At 50.6% G+C, this 18,981-nt stretch overlaps 1 protein-coding gene across 1 annotated transcript; it reads left to right on the top strand.

The window, feature by feature from the left end:
* The first annotated feature begins 8,440 nt into the window (after positions 1 to 8,440).
* On the top strand, positions 8,441 to 17,822 carry SRSF9 (serine and arginine rich splicing factor 9). The gene is made up of 4 exons (XM_056130999.1): positions 8,441 to 8,656; positions 11,342 to 11,502; positions 15,048 to 15,220; positions 17,438 to 17,822. The coding sequence occupies exons 1-4, from the start codon at positions 8,469 to 8,471 to the stop codon at positions 17,579 to 17,581; spliced, it is 666 nt and encodes a 221-aa protein (XP_055986974.1). The 5' UTR covers positions 8,441 to 8,468; the 3' UTR covers positions 17,582 to 17,822.
* The last annotated feature ends 1,159 nt before the right edge of the window (positions 17,823 to 18,981 follow it).

Consider the following 18,981-nt stretch of genomic DNA (forward strand, 5'->3'; position numbering starts at 1 on the left):
GCGGGTAGGGCGTTTGCCTTACACGCAGCTGACCTGGGTTCGATCCCCAGCATTCCCTATGGTCCCCCAAGCACCGCCAAGAACAATTCCTTGTGTAGAGACAGGAGTAACCCCTGTTCATCGCTGGGTGTGACCCCCAAAAGCTAAATAAATAAGCAAGAACACAGATGTGGAATGCTTCCATCATCACGCAAAGTTCTCTTGGAAAGCAAAACGTGGCTGTTCTCTCCAGAGTAAACACTCTTTTCTTCGCCTGTATTCTGCCTCAAGCTTTGCGGGATTGGGGCAGTACTGTGCCTTTGTGTCTTGAAGCCCATGCACCTTTGAGGATTTCATCTAGAGAGCATAACAAGCTGAGGAAAAAACAAAGCAAGGAAGCTGCTACAAATTCGGTATGCTCAGCGCTCTAAATGCAGGGGCCAGGAAGATGGTTCAAAGGGCTGGAGCTTTGCTCTGATCCCACTTGGCCCCTAAGCAGGTCTGAGTATAGCTCGAAAGAAGCCTATTTTTACTTAAAACCAGACCCTCCAGTTACCTTCTGGCTCCTTTCGAAGCAACATCACTCCATTATCCAAAAAGTAAATGAAAAATAATGGTAAGGATTTTCTGCAGTTTCTTAAGAAAACATCAAAGGAGGAGTAAATTGCCAACACGGCAAATCTTCATATCCATCATTCTCTTGTCATCCTCCCACACATGGCACTGATTTCCCTAAAACTCCCTTGCGCCCCCATTCCAGACTCTCTCCAAGCCTCCCAGCTCTGCTGTTGCCTCTCCCTCCCTCCCCACACCCCCCTGCAGCCTGTCTGAATATATTCCCTTTCTGGTTTTGTTTTGATCTGATTGATTTGGGGGCCAGAGTCATGGAACTTCTTGCTCCATGCTGAGTGGTTACCCCTGGTAGTCGGGGGGCGGGGGGGGGGGGCACTGGGTGCCAAGGATGGAAGCTAAGGCTCCTGCAGGCCAAGGATGCTCTCTGGCCTGTGAGCTCCATTCCCACTCCTAGAATATATGTTCCTTTACCCATCACACGCAGTCGGTGGCAAATAACCAGAGAAAGCTCCCAGGGTGCCGGGACTAGAAACACATTCCACGGCAAACCAGCCCACGGCTCTCCCTGCCAGCCTGGACCAGTTTCTCCAAGATGACTCACTTTCGCACTGATGGTCTACACCCCCATCACTTCCGCTCTGCCTACCACTCCCAAGGGCCAGGGTTTGGGAGGAGCCCATGACTGGGCCTTCCAGAAAAAAAAAAAAAAACCAAAAAACTTCTGCTGGGCTGCAGAGGAGACTGATGTCATCAGGAAGGGAGAAAACCAGCCTAGCAGGCTCACAGAACCTTTTATCCCAGTGTTAATTGTTTTCACTATTATTTTTTATTGGGCAGGTCCCCCTCCCTGATAGTGAATAGCTTACTGTAGGAAGTGCGTTGAATCTGAATGGTCAGCTACGGTCAAAGGCTTCTTATTGATTTGAAGATATCTAGGAGTGCCATTCTTTTTTTTTTTTTTTGAGGGGGTGGGGTGGGTACATCAAGCCATGCTCAGGGGCTACTCCTGGTTCTGTGCTCAAGTATCTCACATAGTCCTCGGAGTCCCTCCAGGAGTGATCCCAGGCACAGAGCCAGAAGTAAGCCCCGAGGAGCTGGAGCAATAGCACAGTGGGGAGGGCATTTGCCTTGCATGCGGCTGACCCGGGTTCGATTCCTAGCATCTCATATGGTTCCCTGAGCACTGCCAGGAGTCATTCCTGAGTGCAGAGGCAGGAGTAACCCCTGTGCATCGCCGGGTGTGACCTAAAAAGCAAAAAAAGAGTAAGCTCTGAGCACAGCTGAGTTTGGCCCCCAAACCAAAGCGAATAATCTCCTGAGCACTGGCAGGAAAGGCCCCTGAGCACTGCCAGGTATGCGTCCCCACTGCCCCCTACCCATCTAATCTCCCTAGTATCTCTCTCTCCTTACTTTCAGGCCACAGGCTTGTCTGGCAACAGTAGTACTGTGGTCTCTGAGGCCTGGCAGGATCCGGTTCCTTTTCTCTCTTTAAACTTTTGGCCCCAGCTACACGGCAGGGTGGTGGGGGTGCGCCTGGCCCATCATGCTCCCATCTATCTGGGCCAGAACTCCTAATGCCCTTCCTTTCTTCCTATGGTTAAGTCCTACCAGTCTCTCAGCACAAAGCCTGCTGTGTGTCTGTGTGTCTGTCTGTCTGCTGTTTGTTTTGGATCATACCTGGCAGTGCTTGGGGGCTACTCTCAGCTCAGTGTTTAGGGTACTCACTGAGGAACCCTGCAGTTCCAGGGATCGAATCTGGGGCCCAAGCATGGAAAGCATGCCCACTAGCCCTTCGATCTAAATCCACGGCCCTGGAAGCCATCTTTATGATCTTTAAGACTGCATTCATGGGGGCCGGAACGATAGCACAGAGGGTAGGGCATTGCCTTGCATGCGGCTGACCTGGGTTCAATTCCTCGCATCCCATATGGTCCCCTGAGCATTGCCAGGAGTAATTCCTGACTGCGGAGCCAGGAGTAACCCCTAAGCATCACTGGATGTGACCCAAAAAGAAAAAAAGAAAAAAGACTGCATGCACGGGCAGGAAGTGACCCCCTGAGCACAAAGCTAGGAATAGCCCCTAGGCACTGGTGGGTCTTGCCCACCCCACTCCCAATAAACAACTCTATTCACTGGTCTCAGTAACCATACCTGTCACAATTATATTCTAAATAATGCAACTTGAACATCTGCCCAGAGTTGTATTCCTACATGCTGTAGGCTATATGCAGGCCTAAATTATAGTATGATATTAAATAACTAGAGGAAGAAAAGCTCAAAAGTGTATCCCTTGCCTGAGGTTCGTGGGCTTAGTACATGGATCCCTCATGCATGAAGTCACAAATTTCACCTGGTTTGAAATTCAAACCTGGGCTTAAAGGAACAAAATCCACCTCTGTCTGTGTAGGGCTCAGCCCACTAAGCCATCTCTCTGCCCTTGTTTTGTTTCTGCTTTGGGCCACACCCAGTTAGATACTGAGGAGGATTGTTACCTGCTGTGAACCCAGGACTCCCAAATCCCATGCTCCAGCCTTCGGAATGATCTTTCCCCACTTTCCCCAGCCCTTTAGCTGTGTAGCTTTTTTTTTTTTTTTCTCTTTGGGTCACACCCGGCCTTGCACAGGGGTTACTCCTGGCTCATGCACTCAGGAATTACTCCTGGCAGTGCTTGGGGGACCATATGGGATGCTGGGAATCGAACCCAAAATAACATGCAAGGCAGACTCCCTACCCACTGTGCATCGCTCCAGCCCTAGCTGTGTAACTTTTAATCGAAAAAGGCTGCATGTGCCCCATTCCCACATCTGGGCACATTTCTCTTTTCCTTTTGGGCTTTTGAGGCCACGCCTAGTGATACTGCTCAGGGCTTAGTCCTGGCTCCACTCAGGAATGACTCCTGGCGGTGCTTGGGGGACCATGAGATGTGGAGATCCAATTTGGGTTGGCAGCATGCAAGGCAAATGCCCTGCCTGCTGTACTATAGCTCTGGTCCCCTGGGCACATTGTCTGGGTTAGGTCAGACCCCTTTAGCAATTACCCACTTCTGGATAGCACAATACGAAATGAATCCTAACTACTGACCAGCAGCTTCTGCCTCGAGCACCATTAGGCCACATGGCTGTTTCTCCCAAGACTACCCAGTTGTCAGCAACAGCTCCTTCTACCACCACACTCTTAAGCCCCATCTTTTGCAGATGACAACTCCATAAGAGTAGCAGGACTCAGCGTCACTCACACGCCTTGGCACGCCATCCAAAATGAGCAAGCGAGCATGGTTTATGAGGCTGTGCACTTAGACTTACGATCATGTGTGTCTGATTTTTTTAGGTGGAGGAGGGCCTTCCCAATGACACTGGGAGCCTTTGGCAAACATGAACTCCGGTCCTTTCAATTCTCTCCCCTGTCTTTTTTTTTTTTTAAGTTTTGGGGCCACTCTGGTGATGCTCAGGGCTTACTCCTGGCTCTGTGCTCAGGTATCACTCCTGGCAGTGCTCAGGGGACCATATGGGATGCCAGGGATCACACCTGGGTGGGCTGCATGCCAGTGCCCTACCTGCTGTACTACCCCTCCAGCTCTCCTCTGCCTTGTGGTTTATTTCAGAGCTGGGGATTAAGCCCAAGACCTGACACATGCAAGGCATGTGCTCTACTGCCTATCCATATCCCTGGTCCTCACGATATCCAGCCCGGAGCTAGGGCGATAACTCAAAGGGTTAGTCAGTACACTTGCCTTGCATACTGGGCAATGCTGAGTCCCAGAAACAAGCTGGATGGACCCCTAGCAAAGCAGTGAGAGAAGCCCACAGTCAGGTGTGGAGTCCAAACTAAACAAAATGAGATGACCCTTGGCCAGGGCGATTCCCCTCTTGCCTTCGTCTAGCAAAAACAACTGTCAATTTGGTGGGGGGGGGGAGAGAGAGAGAGAGAGAGAGAGAGAGAGTACAGCAAGTAGGGCGCTTGCTTTGCAAGTGATCAACCTGGGTTTGATCGCCAGCACCACATATATGGCCCTCCTTATACTCCCCCGAATCAGCCAGGAGCGATCTTTGAGCAAAAAAACAAATAAACAAAAAGACCAACCCCTCCAAAAAAAACCCTCACCCAAAATACTAGAAGTTTTACATAATCCAGACTATAATAGAGGGTCCTGTTTTATTTTAGACATAATTTATTGTGTCTCAATTTAATTATAAAAGCAGTACACATTAAATACAATTTGACAAGCGCGGAAAATCAATAAAAACTAAAATACAGAAATAATTTCCAGCAAGAAATGTCTCCACAAACACTTGGAAAACTGTCTTCTATGTTTCATTACAAGTAGTGAACAAAATATTTGGGTTTTTTATTGCGGGGGGCACGTATCTGGAATATGGGCTTACTCCTGGCTCTGTGTTCAGGAAACACTCCAGGTAAGTGCTGTAGCAGTTGTACTATCTCTCCAGTCCCTATGTATGTAAACATAAATTCTCTAATTCAGAACGGAGGTAATAGTGTATAACATTTTCATTCCTTTATATATATATACATATATATATATATATATTTTGGCTAGAGCTATAGCACAGCAGGTAGGGTGTTTGCCTTGCACACAGCTGACCCGGATTTGATTCCTCCGCCCCTCTCGGAGAGCCCGGCAAGCTACCAAGAGTATCTCGCCCTCACGACAAAGCCAGGCAAGCTACCCGTGACATATTCAATGTGCCAAACACAGTAACAACAAGTCTCAAAATGGAGATGTTACTGGGCCTGCTCGAGCAAATCGATGAACAACAGGAGGACAGTGCAGTGCTATGTATATTTATTTTGGGGGGCAAACTTGGTGGTGTGCAGGGATTACTCCTGGTCCTATGCTTGGGGATCATTCCTGGTGGTGCAACAGGGACCATCAGTGGTGCAGGGATCAAATCAGAATCCACCAAGCCAACTGCCTTACCCCATTTTGGAGAACATAGTTGCACTGTATTACATCCACAATTGAAATTGCATTCTTTTTGGGTTTGTGGGCACCCGCGGTGGTGTGCAGGAATCATTCCTGCAATGCTTGGCAGAACTTATGCGGTGCTAGGGATTGAATCTGGGTTGGCTGCATGCAAAGGAAGTGCCTTAATCCCTTACTATCTTTCTGGTCCCCACAATTTTATTTTTTAGAGACAAATGGCATTTCTAAAGTTTATTTATTCTGGGGCTGGAGAGATAGCACAGAGGGTAGGGCATTTGCCTTGCACGCGGCGGACCCGGGTTCGATTCCCAGCATCCCATATGGTCCTGTGAGCACCGCCAGGAGTAATTCTTCAGTGCAGAGCCAGGAGTAACCCCGAGCATCACCAGCCGTGACCCAAAAAGAAAAAAAAAAAGTTTATTTTTATTTTGGGGCCACACTCGGTAGCGCTCAGGAGTTACTCTTGGTTCTGAACTCAGGAATTACTCCTGGAGGTGCTCACGGGACCATATGGGATGCTGGGGATTGAACCTGTGCTGGCCGTGTACACGGCAAGTGCCCTACCCACAGTGCTATCTATCTCTCTGGCCAAACCTTCAAAACAATTTTATTGAGTGACATTCAGTATTATTGTTCTGAGCCACTCCCTTATTATCAGGAGTTAAGTTTTTAAATTGCACATAACACAGTGGACATACATAATTTGTGGGACTTTCTTATTCACTGATGATAAAATTCCACAAGTAGAATAACTAGATGGAGAGGTATATTATCAGGGTCTGATTTAGACCATCAAGTTGCCTTCCAAAAAAATGTTACATGCTTAGTAATTATTGTAGGTGCCTATTTTTGCTGGAGTGATAGTACAGCCTTGAACATGGCCCACCTGGGTTAGATCTCTGGCATCCCATATGGTCCCCTGAGCACTACCAAGAGTAATTTCTGAGTGCAGAGCCCAGGAATAACCCCTGAACCTTGCGGGATATGACTCAGAACGCAAAAAACGATAGAAAAGAAAAGAAATTACACATCTCAGATGCGTCATTTACCTCCAGAAAAGGCGTTGTCTGAATTAGGGCAGGGAGGGGCACCCTATGCTGTGTAGGGGATCCTCTCGGTTCTGCCTTGGGATGGTGTTGGGTGCTGGGGCAGGGGGCATGCAACCATGGGACCAAATCTGGCAGTTGCTGTGCGGTCCTGAGCCCCAGTACTACCTCTCAGGTCCTTCTATTTGTTTTTTATTTTTTCGTGAGTGTGGCACACCCGATCTAGCCCAGGGCCTCCCAAACTGATCAGCCCTTGGGCTATGCCCTACTCCCTCATTTGGATTTTAAAGGGCTTGAGGGTAGTATGAGGAGAAATCAGCAACTTCAGATGAAATATTTGGTTTTATTCTTTTGCTAGTGTTTATTGCATTGTTTTTAAAGTAGGCATTTCAGGCTGGAGGTATAGTCCTGCGGGGAGGGCATTTGCCTTGCACCCACGGCCAACCCGAGTTCAATCTTCCACATCCCATATGGTCCCCGGAGCACTGCCAGGAGTGATCCCTGAGTGCAGAACTAGGAGTGAACCCTGAGCATCACTGGGTGTGACCCAAAGAGCAAAAAATTTAAAAAAAAATTTAAAAAGAAAAAGAAGCTTCCGAACGCCAGAAAGAAAGTACGGCGGTAAAGGCGCTCGCCTTGCAAGTGACCAACCTGCGTTCAAAATACAGAAAGAACTGCGTGAGGTGCAGGAGGTAGGAGTAAGCCCTGAACGCAGCTGGGTGTGTTCCCCAGATCCAAACAACAAGAAAGTCTCCCCTATTCCCCTCCTGTCCGCATCGTGAAAAATGCAAAATGCACAGGAAGAAGGGCACGGCGAAGGCGCGGAGTCCAGCACGAAGGCACTGAGTCCAGCACACGAAGGCACGGCGTGCAGCAACCGCGGGCGGGACCCGCTCTCTCCGGCAGGCGCCCACTCGGGGCAGAGGCCGGGTTTGGGCTCGGAACCGCGTGGGCCGAGAAGCCGCTTCCATCGAGATGATCCAAGCGGGCAGGCAGGTGCCACGCGGGGCTCCGCGGTCGGCCAGCGCGCGGGGGCGCAGGGCGGGGCTCGCGGACCCCTCGGGCCGGGCGCGGACCCCGGGCACCGAGCGCGGGGCGGGCGGCCCCAGCGGCGCACGCGGCGACCCGGGTTCGATGCCGGGCATCCCGTTCGGTCCCCAGAGCGCCGCCGGGAGCAAGTCCTGAGTGCAAGAGCCAGATGGACCCCTGGTGGACGCCGGGATCAACTCCCGAGACTCGCCGGGACTGCTATTCCTGACAACCGTCAGGCGTGGCTCCAAAATAGAGACAGGGCAGAAAAAAGCAAACAAGAAGAAAATCGGTCCATAAAACGAGGTCAAGTGCAGGGTCAGCGGTCTCGTCCTCCCGCCCCGCCTTGGGGAACGTCCAGCCGAGTGCTCCGGGGACTCGGACGCCCCGAGCCGGGGTGACCCGGGGGCGGGAGGGGAGGGTCTCTAAGTGCTACCGACCGGCGGCTGGGGGCGCGACGGCCCGCCCAGCCCGGCCGTCGGGGACACGCGGGACCTCGTCCCGGCCGCAGCGGGGTCCGAGGGGCGCCCGGATCGCCCCGGCCTCGCGGGCGCTCGCAAAGGCCGGAGGGCAGCCGCGCCGCGGGGGGAGCGGGCGGAGGCCGCGGCCGCGGGGCCCCGGCTCGCCCGCCGGGAGGGGCCGGGCGCGCGCCGCCGCCGCCGCCCAGTGCGCAGGCGCCGGCGGGCCGCCGCGCCGCGGCCCCTTTAAGAGGCTCCGCGGGCCGGCGCCGGGCCGGGGCTTCCGCTCCCCTCCCACAAGGCAGCGCGGCCGGGCGCCTCGGAGCCGCGGGACGCTGCGGGGCCGGCGGGCGGCGGCGCGGGCGGCGGGGCCGGGGCTGCGGCTGCGGGCGGCGGCGGGCTGGGGCTGCGGCGGGCCGCGGCGGCGGCGGCGGCGGGCGGATGTCGGGCTGGGCGGACGAGCGCGGCGGCGAGGGCGACGGGCGCATCTACGTGGGGAACCTCCCGACCGACGTGCGCGAGAAGGACCTGGAGGACCTGTTCTACAAGTTCGGCCGCATCCGCGAGATCGAGCTCAAGAACCGGCACGGGCTCGTGCCCTTCGCCTTCGTGCGCTTCGAGGACCCCCGGTGAGCCCCCGCCCGCGCGGCGCCCGGCCCGGCCGCGGCCCGCGCGCGCGCGTCACTTCCTCCCGGCCGGCTCCCCGCCCTGCACGCCCGGGTCCGATCGGAGGCGCGCGCGCGCGGGGCCGGGGGCCGGGGGGCGGCGGGGGGCCTCGCCGCCCCTCCCCCGCCCGCGCGCCGTTGGCGGGACGTCCTCGGGGCGGGGGAGCGCCCCGTTGCGCCCGCTGGGCCCGCGCCGGGCGTGGAGCGGAACTCGGGGAAAGGGTCCGCGGGGCCGGGGCGAGCCGGGCGCCCCCTCCCGCGTCGTCTCGGGGAGCCGCGGGGGCGCCTTTCCCGAGGGGTGACGGACCTCGCCCTTTGGGCGGCGGCCGAGAGCCCCCCGGGGAGCCGCGTTTTACAGCCCGCGGGGGAACCGCAGGTCGAGGGATCGCCGCTGGGAGGGCGGCCGGCCGGGGTTCAGGGCTGGGTCCGGGTTCTCTCGCGCGTTCGAGGAGGAGGCGTGTCGTAAGACGGTGCAACATTGTCGGCTTCCTGATTGCTTGCTCAAGACCCATCTTTTGACATAGCTAGAAGGCACGTTTCGGGCACTGCGCTGCCCTGCACACATCGTGTCTTACGCGTGCCCCGTGGCAGCCTTGGGAGATGGGCACGTGGCTCGCGTTTCGCGATGGAGAAACTTGGTTGCACACAAACACAGCTCTGAGCAGGGAGAAGAGTTCGAACTCGGTCCGTTTGTCAAGTGGCGCTGCGGCTCCCTGGTTTGTAAAGATAGCCCCCAAATATAGCCCCAAGTATCGGTGTGCTCTGGTAGCTTGTTTTGTTTGTTTGGGGGCCACACCGGCAATGCTCAGGGGTTACGCCTGGTTCTGCGTTCAGAGTTGCTCCTGGCTGTGCCGTGGAGACTGTACTGGACGCCTGGGATCGAACCAGTTGTGCTTTCTCAGGCCCCTGGTGTAGTCGCTTTTAGTTCTCGAAGACCTTCGTAAGCATTTGTGTGAAGACCAAGTCGAAACCTTTGTTTCTAAAGCATTTGGGCTCTGCTCCTCTCCCCAGGCGCTGAGGCTCTTTCTTGTGTCCAACACTAGGAAACTAAGTTTCCTCTATTAGAGCCCTTGGAAAGTAACTTTCTTTCTTTTCTTTTTCTCCTCCCCTCTAGTGATGCTCAGCGCTTACTCCTGGCTTCGTGCCCAGGAAGGGCTTGGGACCACAGGGTGCTGGGGATGGAACCCGGGTCAGCGGGTGTAAGGCATGCTGAACTGCGTGCCCACTGTATTACCTCTTTTTGCCCCTGATACCAAGATTTGTTTTTGTGTTGGGGCACACTTGGCAGTGTTCAGAGGTGACTCTTGGTGGTGCTCAGGGCATCATATGGGGTCTGGGAATCAAACCCCGGTGACTGTGCAAGGCAAGCACCCTACCCACTGTACTTTCAGGTTCCTGAAAGGAACTATTTAGTTTTTGTTTTGTTTTTGGGCTACGGCTGACAATTCTCAAGGGCTACTCCTGGCTCTGCACTCAGGAATCACTCTAGCTGTGCTCAGGAGATCATATGGGATGCTGGGGATAAACCCGGTTGTTGGTGTGCAAGGTGAGAGCCTTATCCACTACACTCTCCCTCTCTAACCCCCTAAAAGTAACTTTAAATACTTCACCCTGCGGGTACCTTTTGTACTCAGTTTTGACAACTAAGTCTCCGAATCATCCTGAAAAAGTCCATCTGCGAATTAGTAGAGCCTAAGAAAACACTCAATTTGCATTTGTCTTTGAGCCTCGCTCAGCTATATAGGGGTGAGGTGGGGGAGGTAGAGATAAAACACAAACTCATACATGTGACGCATGCACTGTGTAGTTCAACTCTGGCCCCCACCTCTGTAATTGGTTCTTGGGCCGTCACAGCTTAGTGCTAGTAAGAGTTACTCCTGGTGATGGTCACAGGGCCTTGTAGTGCCCGGGTTTTGACAGATGCCTTCTAACTCTATCTTTATTTTTATTTATTTATTATTTTTGTGGGGTGCTCAGGACTTAGTCCTGGCTCTTTGCTCAAGGACCATACCATATGTTGCCTTTTTTTTTTTTTTAGTTTATCCCTCTTATTAAAAAAAAATTTTTTTTTCCATTCTTTCAACTGATGGAACTAGACCTGGTAGAAAAACTAAAAGACTAATCACACATAGTATGCACTTTGAGAACTTCTCACCAAGATTAGAGCAGTGGTTTTATTAGCAAAACAAATCATCTGTCTATGATTGTGTGCCCCTCCCCCTTAGTATTCTTTCAATGGACTTGTCTGTTTTAATGAATATTGCCCGCCTACTTTTAGTGCTCCATACCTAGGAAACTGTGTGACACCTGTCAAGCTTAATGCTAGTATGGCCAATACCATTTCACTATCAAACCAAAGCAAGATACACCAAGTTCCTGTTCTGGCCTTTTTTCTTTTGTTTTGTTTTTGCCTTTTGGGTCCCACTGGCGGTGCTCAGGGTTCCTCCTGGCTCTCAGGAATTCCTCCTGGTGGTGCTCGGGGGACCCTATGGGATGCTGGGGAATCAACTTGCAGTGTGCAAGGCAAAGGCCCTACCCACTGGGCCCCAGAGTTCCTGTTTCATAACAGTATTTCATTTCCCTCTTCGTGTCCCTTACTGTGAAACAGTTCAATCTTCTGAGCAGCATTAACTTAAACTTTTCTTGCAGAGATGCCGAGGATGCGATTTATGGAAGGAACGGCTACGATTATGGCCAGTGCCGGCTTCGAGTGGAGTTCCCCAGGACTTACGGAAGTCGGAGTGGGTGGCCCCGTGGTGGGAGGAATGGGCCTCCTACGAGAAGGTCTGATTTCCGAGTCCTTGTTTCAGGTATGTTGCTTTCAAATGGAATGAAATGAAGCATGTAAACTACTTAGCAGAGTCTGGCCTCCAAGAAATGTTAGGTATTAGTTTTCAGTGCCTGGGCTACCTAGGGCTTTCATTCCAGTAACCTGTGCAGGGGGAAAGCTGAAGCCTGCCCTGCTCGTCAGTGAGCCTGGATCTTACGAAGTTGCATTGTGGCATGGCACTGGCAAAATAAAGGCCTTTCTTATTATTTTCTTTTTAGTTTTTGGGCCACACCCAGTGATCTCAAGATTTACTCCTGACTCTGTGCCCAGGGATCACTCTTGGCAGGCTTTGGGGACTATGTGGGGTACCAAGGATTAAACCTGGGTTAGCCACCAGCAAGGCAGGCACCCTACCCACTATACTATGACTCCAGGCCCCAAAGCCCATTTTTTAATCAGAGTTTTCTTGTTGTTTGTTTCTGGGCCACACTTGGTGGTGCTCAGGGCATACATCTGGCTCTGCCCTCAGGGATCACTCCTGGTGGGCTTGGGGGACCATATGCTTGAACTTGGTTCGCTTTGTGCAAGGCAAAATGCCCTATTGTTGCTCTGGCCCCTAATTTGAGTTTTTGTTTTTGGACCACACCTGGCAGTGCTCAGGGTTTACTCTGTGCTCAGGGATCACACCTAGTGGGGCTCAGGGAACCAGATGCGGTGCAAGTTTCTAATATCAGGGCCAGAGTGATAGTACAGGCAGGTGGGGCTTTTGCCTTGAACACGGCTGACCTGGGTTCGATCCCCAGCATCCCATATGGTCACCTGAGCACTGCCAGAAGTAATTCCTGAGTGCAGAGCCAAGAGTAACCCTGAGCATTGCCAGGTGTGACTCCCAAAAGGCAAAAAAAAAAAAAAAAGTTTTTAGTATTGAATGGATGAGGGATAAAAAAGTACTTTGATTTAGAATTCTAGAGACATTCTCTTTTGAAATGTCTGTCATTGAATTTGCTAGGAATATATTCCATGAGTCAGATTTCTTGGTGTTTTTTAAATGATATAAAAATGTATTAACTGAGCCAGAGAGTAGTACAGTGGATAAGGTTTTTGCCTTGTATCTGTCTGACCTGGGTTCAATCCCAGGTACCAATCCCTGGTACCACATACAATTCTCTGAACCCAGATAGAAGCCCTGAGCACAGCCTGGTGTGGCCCAAAAACCAAAAAGAAAGCAATAACAACTTGAAGTTCCATGGGTTATATTATAAAGTGTAGAATAAAATGCCTAGGTTAACAGTGATAAAATGCTAAGCTCGGAGATTTATGCATTATTGTGTTTTTTTTTTTCTCTCCTTTTTGGGTTACTTACACCTGGCAGTGCTCAGGGGTTACTCCTGGCTCCGGGTGTGGCTCAGGGTACCATATGGGATGCCGGGATCGAACCTGGGTTGGCCACATGCAAGGCAAACGCCCTACCCACTCCAGCCCCAGATTTATGCATCTTTGATATTTTTTCAAAGGTGAACCAGGAAATGAGCCCAAGGCATGCCCTGGGTTTGTTTTTCAAAGTTGTGCCAGGGATTGACGCCAAGGCATGCCCTCTACCACTGAGCCACGTATGCAGCCTCTCTTCAAAATGCTAACACAGTGGTAAAGATGTGAGATCTTGGGCATTCTAGGGCCCTGGTGAGATGAAAGAAATGTGTAAAATGACTGGCGTGGGGCCTGGAGGAAGAGGACAGCAGGTAGGGAGAGTGCCTTGCCACCCGGCTCACCCCGGTTTGGTGCCCTACAGCCCATATGGTTCATTGAGCTCCACCCGTAGTGATCCCTGAATGCAGAGCAAGGAGTAAGCCCTGAGCACAGCCAGAAGTGGTCCAGAACAGCAATAAAAAGAAGTCTGGTGCTTCTCAGACAAGACTGTCCCACACAAGCATGGCAGGCGCCATTGTGCGTAAAGTGATGCTCTGGGCGAAGCCATAGTAGACCGGGGTAGGGCATTTCTTTTGCACACAGCTGGGTTCTAAACCAGCATCCCAGTGGTCCACTGAGCAATGCCAGAAGTGATTGATCCCTGTAAGCACAGTGCCAGGAATAAGCCCTGAGCCAGGTGTGGTCCAAAAGCCAAAAACAAAAGAGAAAAGGTGACACTCTCCCTATCAGACATAACCGACCTGGCGTGTGTTGTGTTGGGCCACACATCCTTTTCTCCTTTACCTCTGTAGTTGTTTAATCCTAGAACTCTTAACCTCCGCACGATGTCATACAGAACTTTACTTTTTCTTCTCCATGCTCCTCTGAAATCCTGCTTAGGAAATTATCAGGACATGGCTGCGGTCCTGAGCAGGTAGGAATAAACAGCCTTTGAGAGCAGGAGTGATTTTCTCTCTTGACACCAAGTAGGGCTGTAGAACTCCCAGCTAGTTCTAGCATCTGAGTCTTACCTTATCCTCCCACTGTACTGAAGAATATTGGTGGTCTTTTAAGAGGTGCTTTGTCAGTCATTCGTGCTACACAAAAAAAAATCCATATGTTTTTGTTGTGTTATATGTACTTTTGTTTTATCATTGGATGGCTTTAGCATTCCCATGACTTGGGTGTTTAGTTAGACAAGAAATAGATGGCATTATACATTTCATAATGGAAAGCAGTAGGACCTAGGAGACTCATCTACTTGGAACTCAAACACCAAATTTGGTAATACCAGATCTCTTGCTCATCAGATTTCTTGCTCTGTTGAAAGGCTTTGCATCTGAATGATTAACTTAAGACCAGCTTTTTTGTGTATGTGTGGGTGCTTGGCATAGAACTCAGGGCCTCACGTACTGCTCCACTGCTGAGCCAAGTCCCTGTGTCACGGCCTGCCTCTTCTTTTCTGTTTTGGGCCCCTAACCTGTGTTTCTTGGGCTCTGTTCCCAGCTCAGTACTGGAGAATTGCTCCTAGAGTGTTCAGGGGATCATGTAGTGCCAAGAACCAAATGTGGGCCTTTGCAGGACAAGCATGCGCCGTGGCCCTCTGCTCTCTCCCACGCCTTATAGTCACTTGAGTGTGTTCTGGTCTTGTGTCACCCACCAAGATTTGTGATACGGGGAGCCTGGATTTAAAAGTTGTGATCAGGGGCCTGAGAGATACTCGGGATGCTGGGGATGGAATCTTGCCTTGGCGTGTAGCAAACCCCCTTTGATCCCTGGTACCGCATATTGTCCCCTTAGTACTGCCAGGAGTGATACCTAAGTGCAGAGCCAGAGTAAGGCCTGAGCACTGTTGGGTGTGGCCCCAAACCTCCAAATTTTTAAGATATGGGGTGTGTGTGTGTGTAGTGGTTAACTCAAAAATTACTTTAGGTAGACTTTTTCTTTTTGGGTAACATCCGGCAATGCACAGGGGTTACTCCTGGGTCATGCACTCAGGAACTACTACTGGCGGTGCTCAGGGGACCATATGGGATGTTGGGACTCGAACCCGGGTCGGCCACGATCAAGGCAAACGCCCTACCCGCTGTGCTATGGCTCCAGCCCCCACTGCTGACTTTCAACAGGGCATTTTACATGTGTAAGGGTGTAGTCTTCTCTTGTATTCTCTGTGCCTAGGACTTCCTCCGTCAGGCAGCTGGCAGGACCTGAAAGATCACATGAGAGAAGCTGGAGATGTCTGTTACGCTGATGTGCAGAAGGATGGAATGGGGATGGTTGAATATCTCAGAAAAGAAGACATGGAATATGCCCTGCGTAAACTGGATGACACCAAATTCCGCTCTCATGAGGTAGGTCCTCACCTTCCGCTAAGCTAGTACCCCGGCCCCTCCACACGAGGCTAACTTAGCCAAGTAGCAGCAGGCCAGGCATTTGCCACTTGAAGACCATTAAAAATCTACAGTGGACAAAGCCAAGGAATTTAACATGCCTAAACCTGCAGTGTCATAACGAGAACACTGCAGTCATAGTATGTCTGACCCAGAGAGAACACTGATGCGTCTGTCGTCATGTGGTCAGCTGTTCTGCGACAGCACCCATTCACTGCTGATCCACTGATAGCTGCCCTGTCCTGGGTCTGCTCTGGGCCTTGCAAGCCAGCCTCCTCACCCAGGTAATGCTGTTGGGGCTGAGTAGCCATGTTCCTTTCCACTAAAGTAGTGCAAGATCCTCTTTGAAATCCGAGACACCTTAACGGTTTTTTTTTTAGACTTTTTCTTAAGGGGCTGGAGCGATAGCACAGCAGGTAGGGCATTTGCCTTGCACATGGCTGGCCTGGGCTCGACTCCCAGCATCCCATATGATTCCCTGAGCACCGCCAGGAGTAATTCTTGAGTGCAGAGCCAGGAGTAACCCCTGTGCATTGCCAGGTATGACCCAAAAAGCAGGGGAAAACAAACAAACAAAAAGAACTATTTTCTTAAGATTGACCAGTTGACACTCACTGAGGACTTAGCTCTTGGCATTGTGTTGTTCCTTTTAGAAAGATGGCTGTAACATTGAGACTACATACAAATTAGACGTGTCCGTGATCTCGCTCTGTAGTTTTGTTCAGTTTGTATTTTGTTCTGGGGCCACACCCATTGGTGGCTTTGCAATCAGGGGTCACTCCTGGTAGGCTGAGGGGACTATATAGGTACCAGGGATCAAACACAGCTCAGCCACATGCTACCCATGACACTATAGTTCCAGCCTCCTCCTGCCCCTGCTATGTTCTCTATTGAGTATTTCTCTTTTTCTCCCTCACAGCTAAGTTCTGTTCAATAAAAATTGCCCTCACTAAAAAAATGTTAGACATCTTCCCTTGTCTGGTTATCCAGCCCTGACTTGCTATGAAGTTTAAGGGCATCTGAGGGCTATAAATTTCCAAAAGCCCATTTAGTTCTCTACAGATCTTTATAGATTCCCTAATCCAGTGCCTTGGAGGCTTGCGTGGCTCACCATTGATTTTTTTACTTAGACTGTTCTTTAGGACTTACGAGCAGAAACAAAACAGCATTTCGACTGCAGTTACATTGCAAACTAGGGCCTCAGGAAGGGCAAATCCTAATTAATGACTTGACAGGGGAAGTGAAGTTTGTGTTTTGCCTCCTTTCATCTTAGCATCTTTAGATGTCTCAGAATACTGACTGCGGGCAAAGGGGTAGCTCGGCCGGCCTGAACATGCCTTGTCTGCTGTTTCTTCACTTCTTAGCGTGGCCTCTCTGAAATTGGTTCTTCCCTATGTACTATGACCAGAACAGTAGCACCACTTTTAAGGACTGCCAGAAGCTAAATCATGATAATATCGAGGGCATCTAGCTATAAACCTAGCTGTATTAAGTACATGCTAACTCCTTGCTCCACAGGTCCATCCAGAGGTTGCAGAAAACGAATATATGGCCTTTGACATCCTTGCCTGTTCTTAGATCGAAGAACTAGTAGCAGTAATTCAGCTATCTTAATAGTAATAGCTAATGTTGGAGCATTCATCACATAGGAAGCTAACATTTAATGTTTCTGTCACCTAGAGAAGACAGTAATGTCAGGCTGTTCTCATGTGGGGGGTTGTTCTGCTAAGTAGTGCTCACGGGGCCTGGGGGCCACTCCCAGTGATGCCTTAGCCCACTACTGATTGGGTCCTGCAGCACTGGGAACCAACCTGACCACCTTGGTGGGGCTCAGGGAAGGTCATGCTGCCAAGGATTGAACCAAGATCTCTGCGTGCCAGGAATGTGCTGGAGTCCTTTGAGCGAACTCTCTGGCCCCAGCTTTCCTCATTCTTAAAGTGGGCAGGTAAAGGGACCAGGGATGTGCTTTGCATTTTTTAGACCTTAGGTTCAATTCCTGATGGGGCAGAGGAGGGGAAGCCAGTAGTAGTGTCTCTTGGTAGCATTAGGGCGGGGTTCAGTAAGGAAACACTGGGCTGAGCAGACAGTTCATGTTATTGTCGACAGCTCTGTTGTCTGGTGTGCCTTGTTTTCTGAGTCTTATTTTTTTTTTACCTTTATTCCTCTCTTGAATTTCAGGGTGAAACTTCCTACATCCGCGTTTATCCAGAGAGAAGCACCAGCTATGGCTACTCACGGTCTAGGTCTGGGTCCCGGGGCCGTGATTCTCCATACCAAAGCAGGGGTTCCCCACACTACTACTCTCCTTTCAGACCCTACTGACACAGGTGATGGGAATTTTTTCTTTACGTTCTAGGTGAACTGAGTTGCTTTAGGCTCAGAATCTACATTCCAGATTGATGGTTTAGTGTCTTAGGAAATTTTTTTAATTTTTTTTAAAAAGGAAATAAAACTACATAATTTCTACCAGGGCCATATTAGCAGTAAAACATTTTAAACTGCAGAAATTGTGGTTTTGGTTCAGAAACAAGTTGTATATTTTTCACCCCTGATTATGGGGGGGGGGGGGAATCAATGCTGTGTCTTTGTGGATTGCTCTGCTATGGAGATCAGCAGTTACTGTGACTGAGTCGGCCCATTCTGTTTAGAAATATATTTTAAACGTTTAGTAATTGATATGTGTGGTTGTCCTTGATTAAGTTCATAGATATTACCAATAGGCACACTCGGTTTAGAAAATAAAAAATCAATTAGTGGTGGCAACTTGTACCCAATTGGTACAGAGCAGGCAACTTTATTTGTGAATATAGGTAACCGCTTTGACGGTGCATTAAGAACTTCAACCCGCAGGTTAAAGGTTCTCCTAATTCAAGGCCAAGTTTATAAATTAAACCGCCTTAAAAAGGAAAAGAGTACTGTAACTCTGTAGAAACAGATTTTATTTTTCCACTTATTTATTTTGGTTTAGGGCCACTCACAGCAGTGCTCAGGGCTCATCCTGGAGGGGGAGGAGGGGCCATATGTGATGCTGGGGATTGGATTCAGGTCGGCTGCATGCAAGGCAAGTGCCTTACCCACTGTACTGTTTGCTCCAGTCTCAACAGAACCAGATTTTAGATACTTGGGAAATTCTCTTATCCTTAAATCTCTCACATATCTGTTTGTGCTATCTGAACTTTTTGAAGACCAAGCCCCTCCCATCTTGATGCAGCTCTGTTCGGTAATACTTGGAGCGGAGGGAGGCTACTTTGTCCCAGGACTTTTCGGGGGGGGGGGGGGACACACGGACACAGAGAAGCAGTGTTTAAGGTGCTATGTAGGTGCTGGGCATTCAGGGAACATTCCTGGTGGAGCTTAGAGGACTGTCTGGGGTACCACGATGGAGCCCAGGTCGAATGTGTGCACGGCAAGCGCCTTACCTGTCCTATCTCTTTGGCCTGCCTTTTTACATATGATCAGGAACACACCATGAAAACCTGTTCTTAACAGGGAAGGGACTGGAGCACTCGTAGAGCGGGTGGGGTGTTGGCCAACCTGGCACCCTCTCTGGTATCCCAAGCCCTACAGGTGTGACCCCAGAGCACAGAGCCAGGAGACAGCTCTGAGTACAGCCAGGTGAGACACACCCCTCTCCCCCAAATTATCCTTGATAAATTTTAGATACCCAAATTGAATATTTTAACAGCCCCAGGACTATTTTTGGGATTATTTTCAGAAAGAGA

This window comes from Sorex fumeus, unplaced genomic scaffold (assembly GCF_029834395.1).
Source record: "Sorex fumeus unplaced genomic scaffold, SorFum_2.1 ptg000083l, whole genome shotgun sequence".
In the NCBI taxonomy this organism is placed as follows: Eukaryota; Metazoa; Chordata; class Mammalia; order Eulipotyphla; family Soricidae; genus Sorex; species Sorex fumeus.

What these genes read in the sequence shown, in the direction of transcription:
- SRSF9 (XM_056130999.1), top strand. Translation starts at nt 8,469, where the DNA reads ATGTCGGGCTGGGCGGACGAGCGCGGCGGCGAGGGCGACGGGCGCATC. An exon ending in GTGCGCTTCGAGGACCCCCG is followed by an intron (nt 8,657 to 11,341) that starts GTGAGCCCCCGC and finishes CTTTTCTTGCAG; the next exon opens with AGATGCCGAGGATGCGATTT. An exon ending in TTTCCGAGTCCTTGTTTCAG is followed by an intron (nt 11,503 to 15,047) that starts GTATGTTGCTTT and finishes CTCTGTGCCTAG; the next exon opens with GACTTCCTCCGTCAGGCAGC.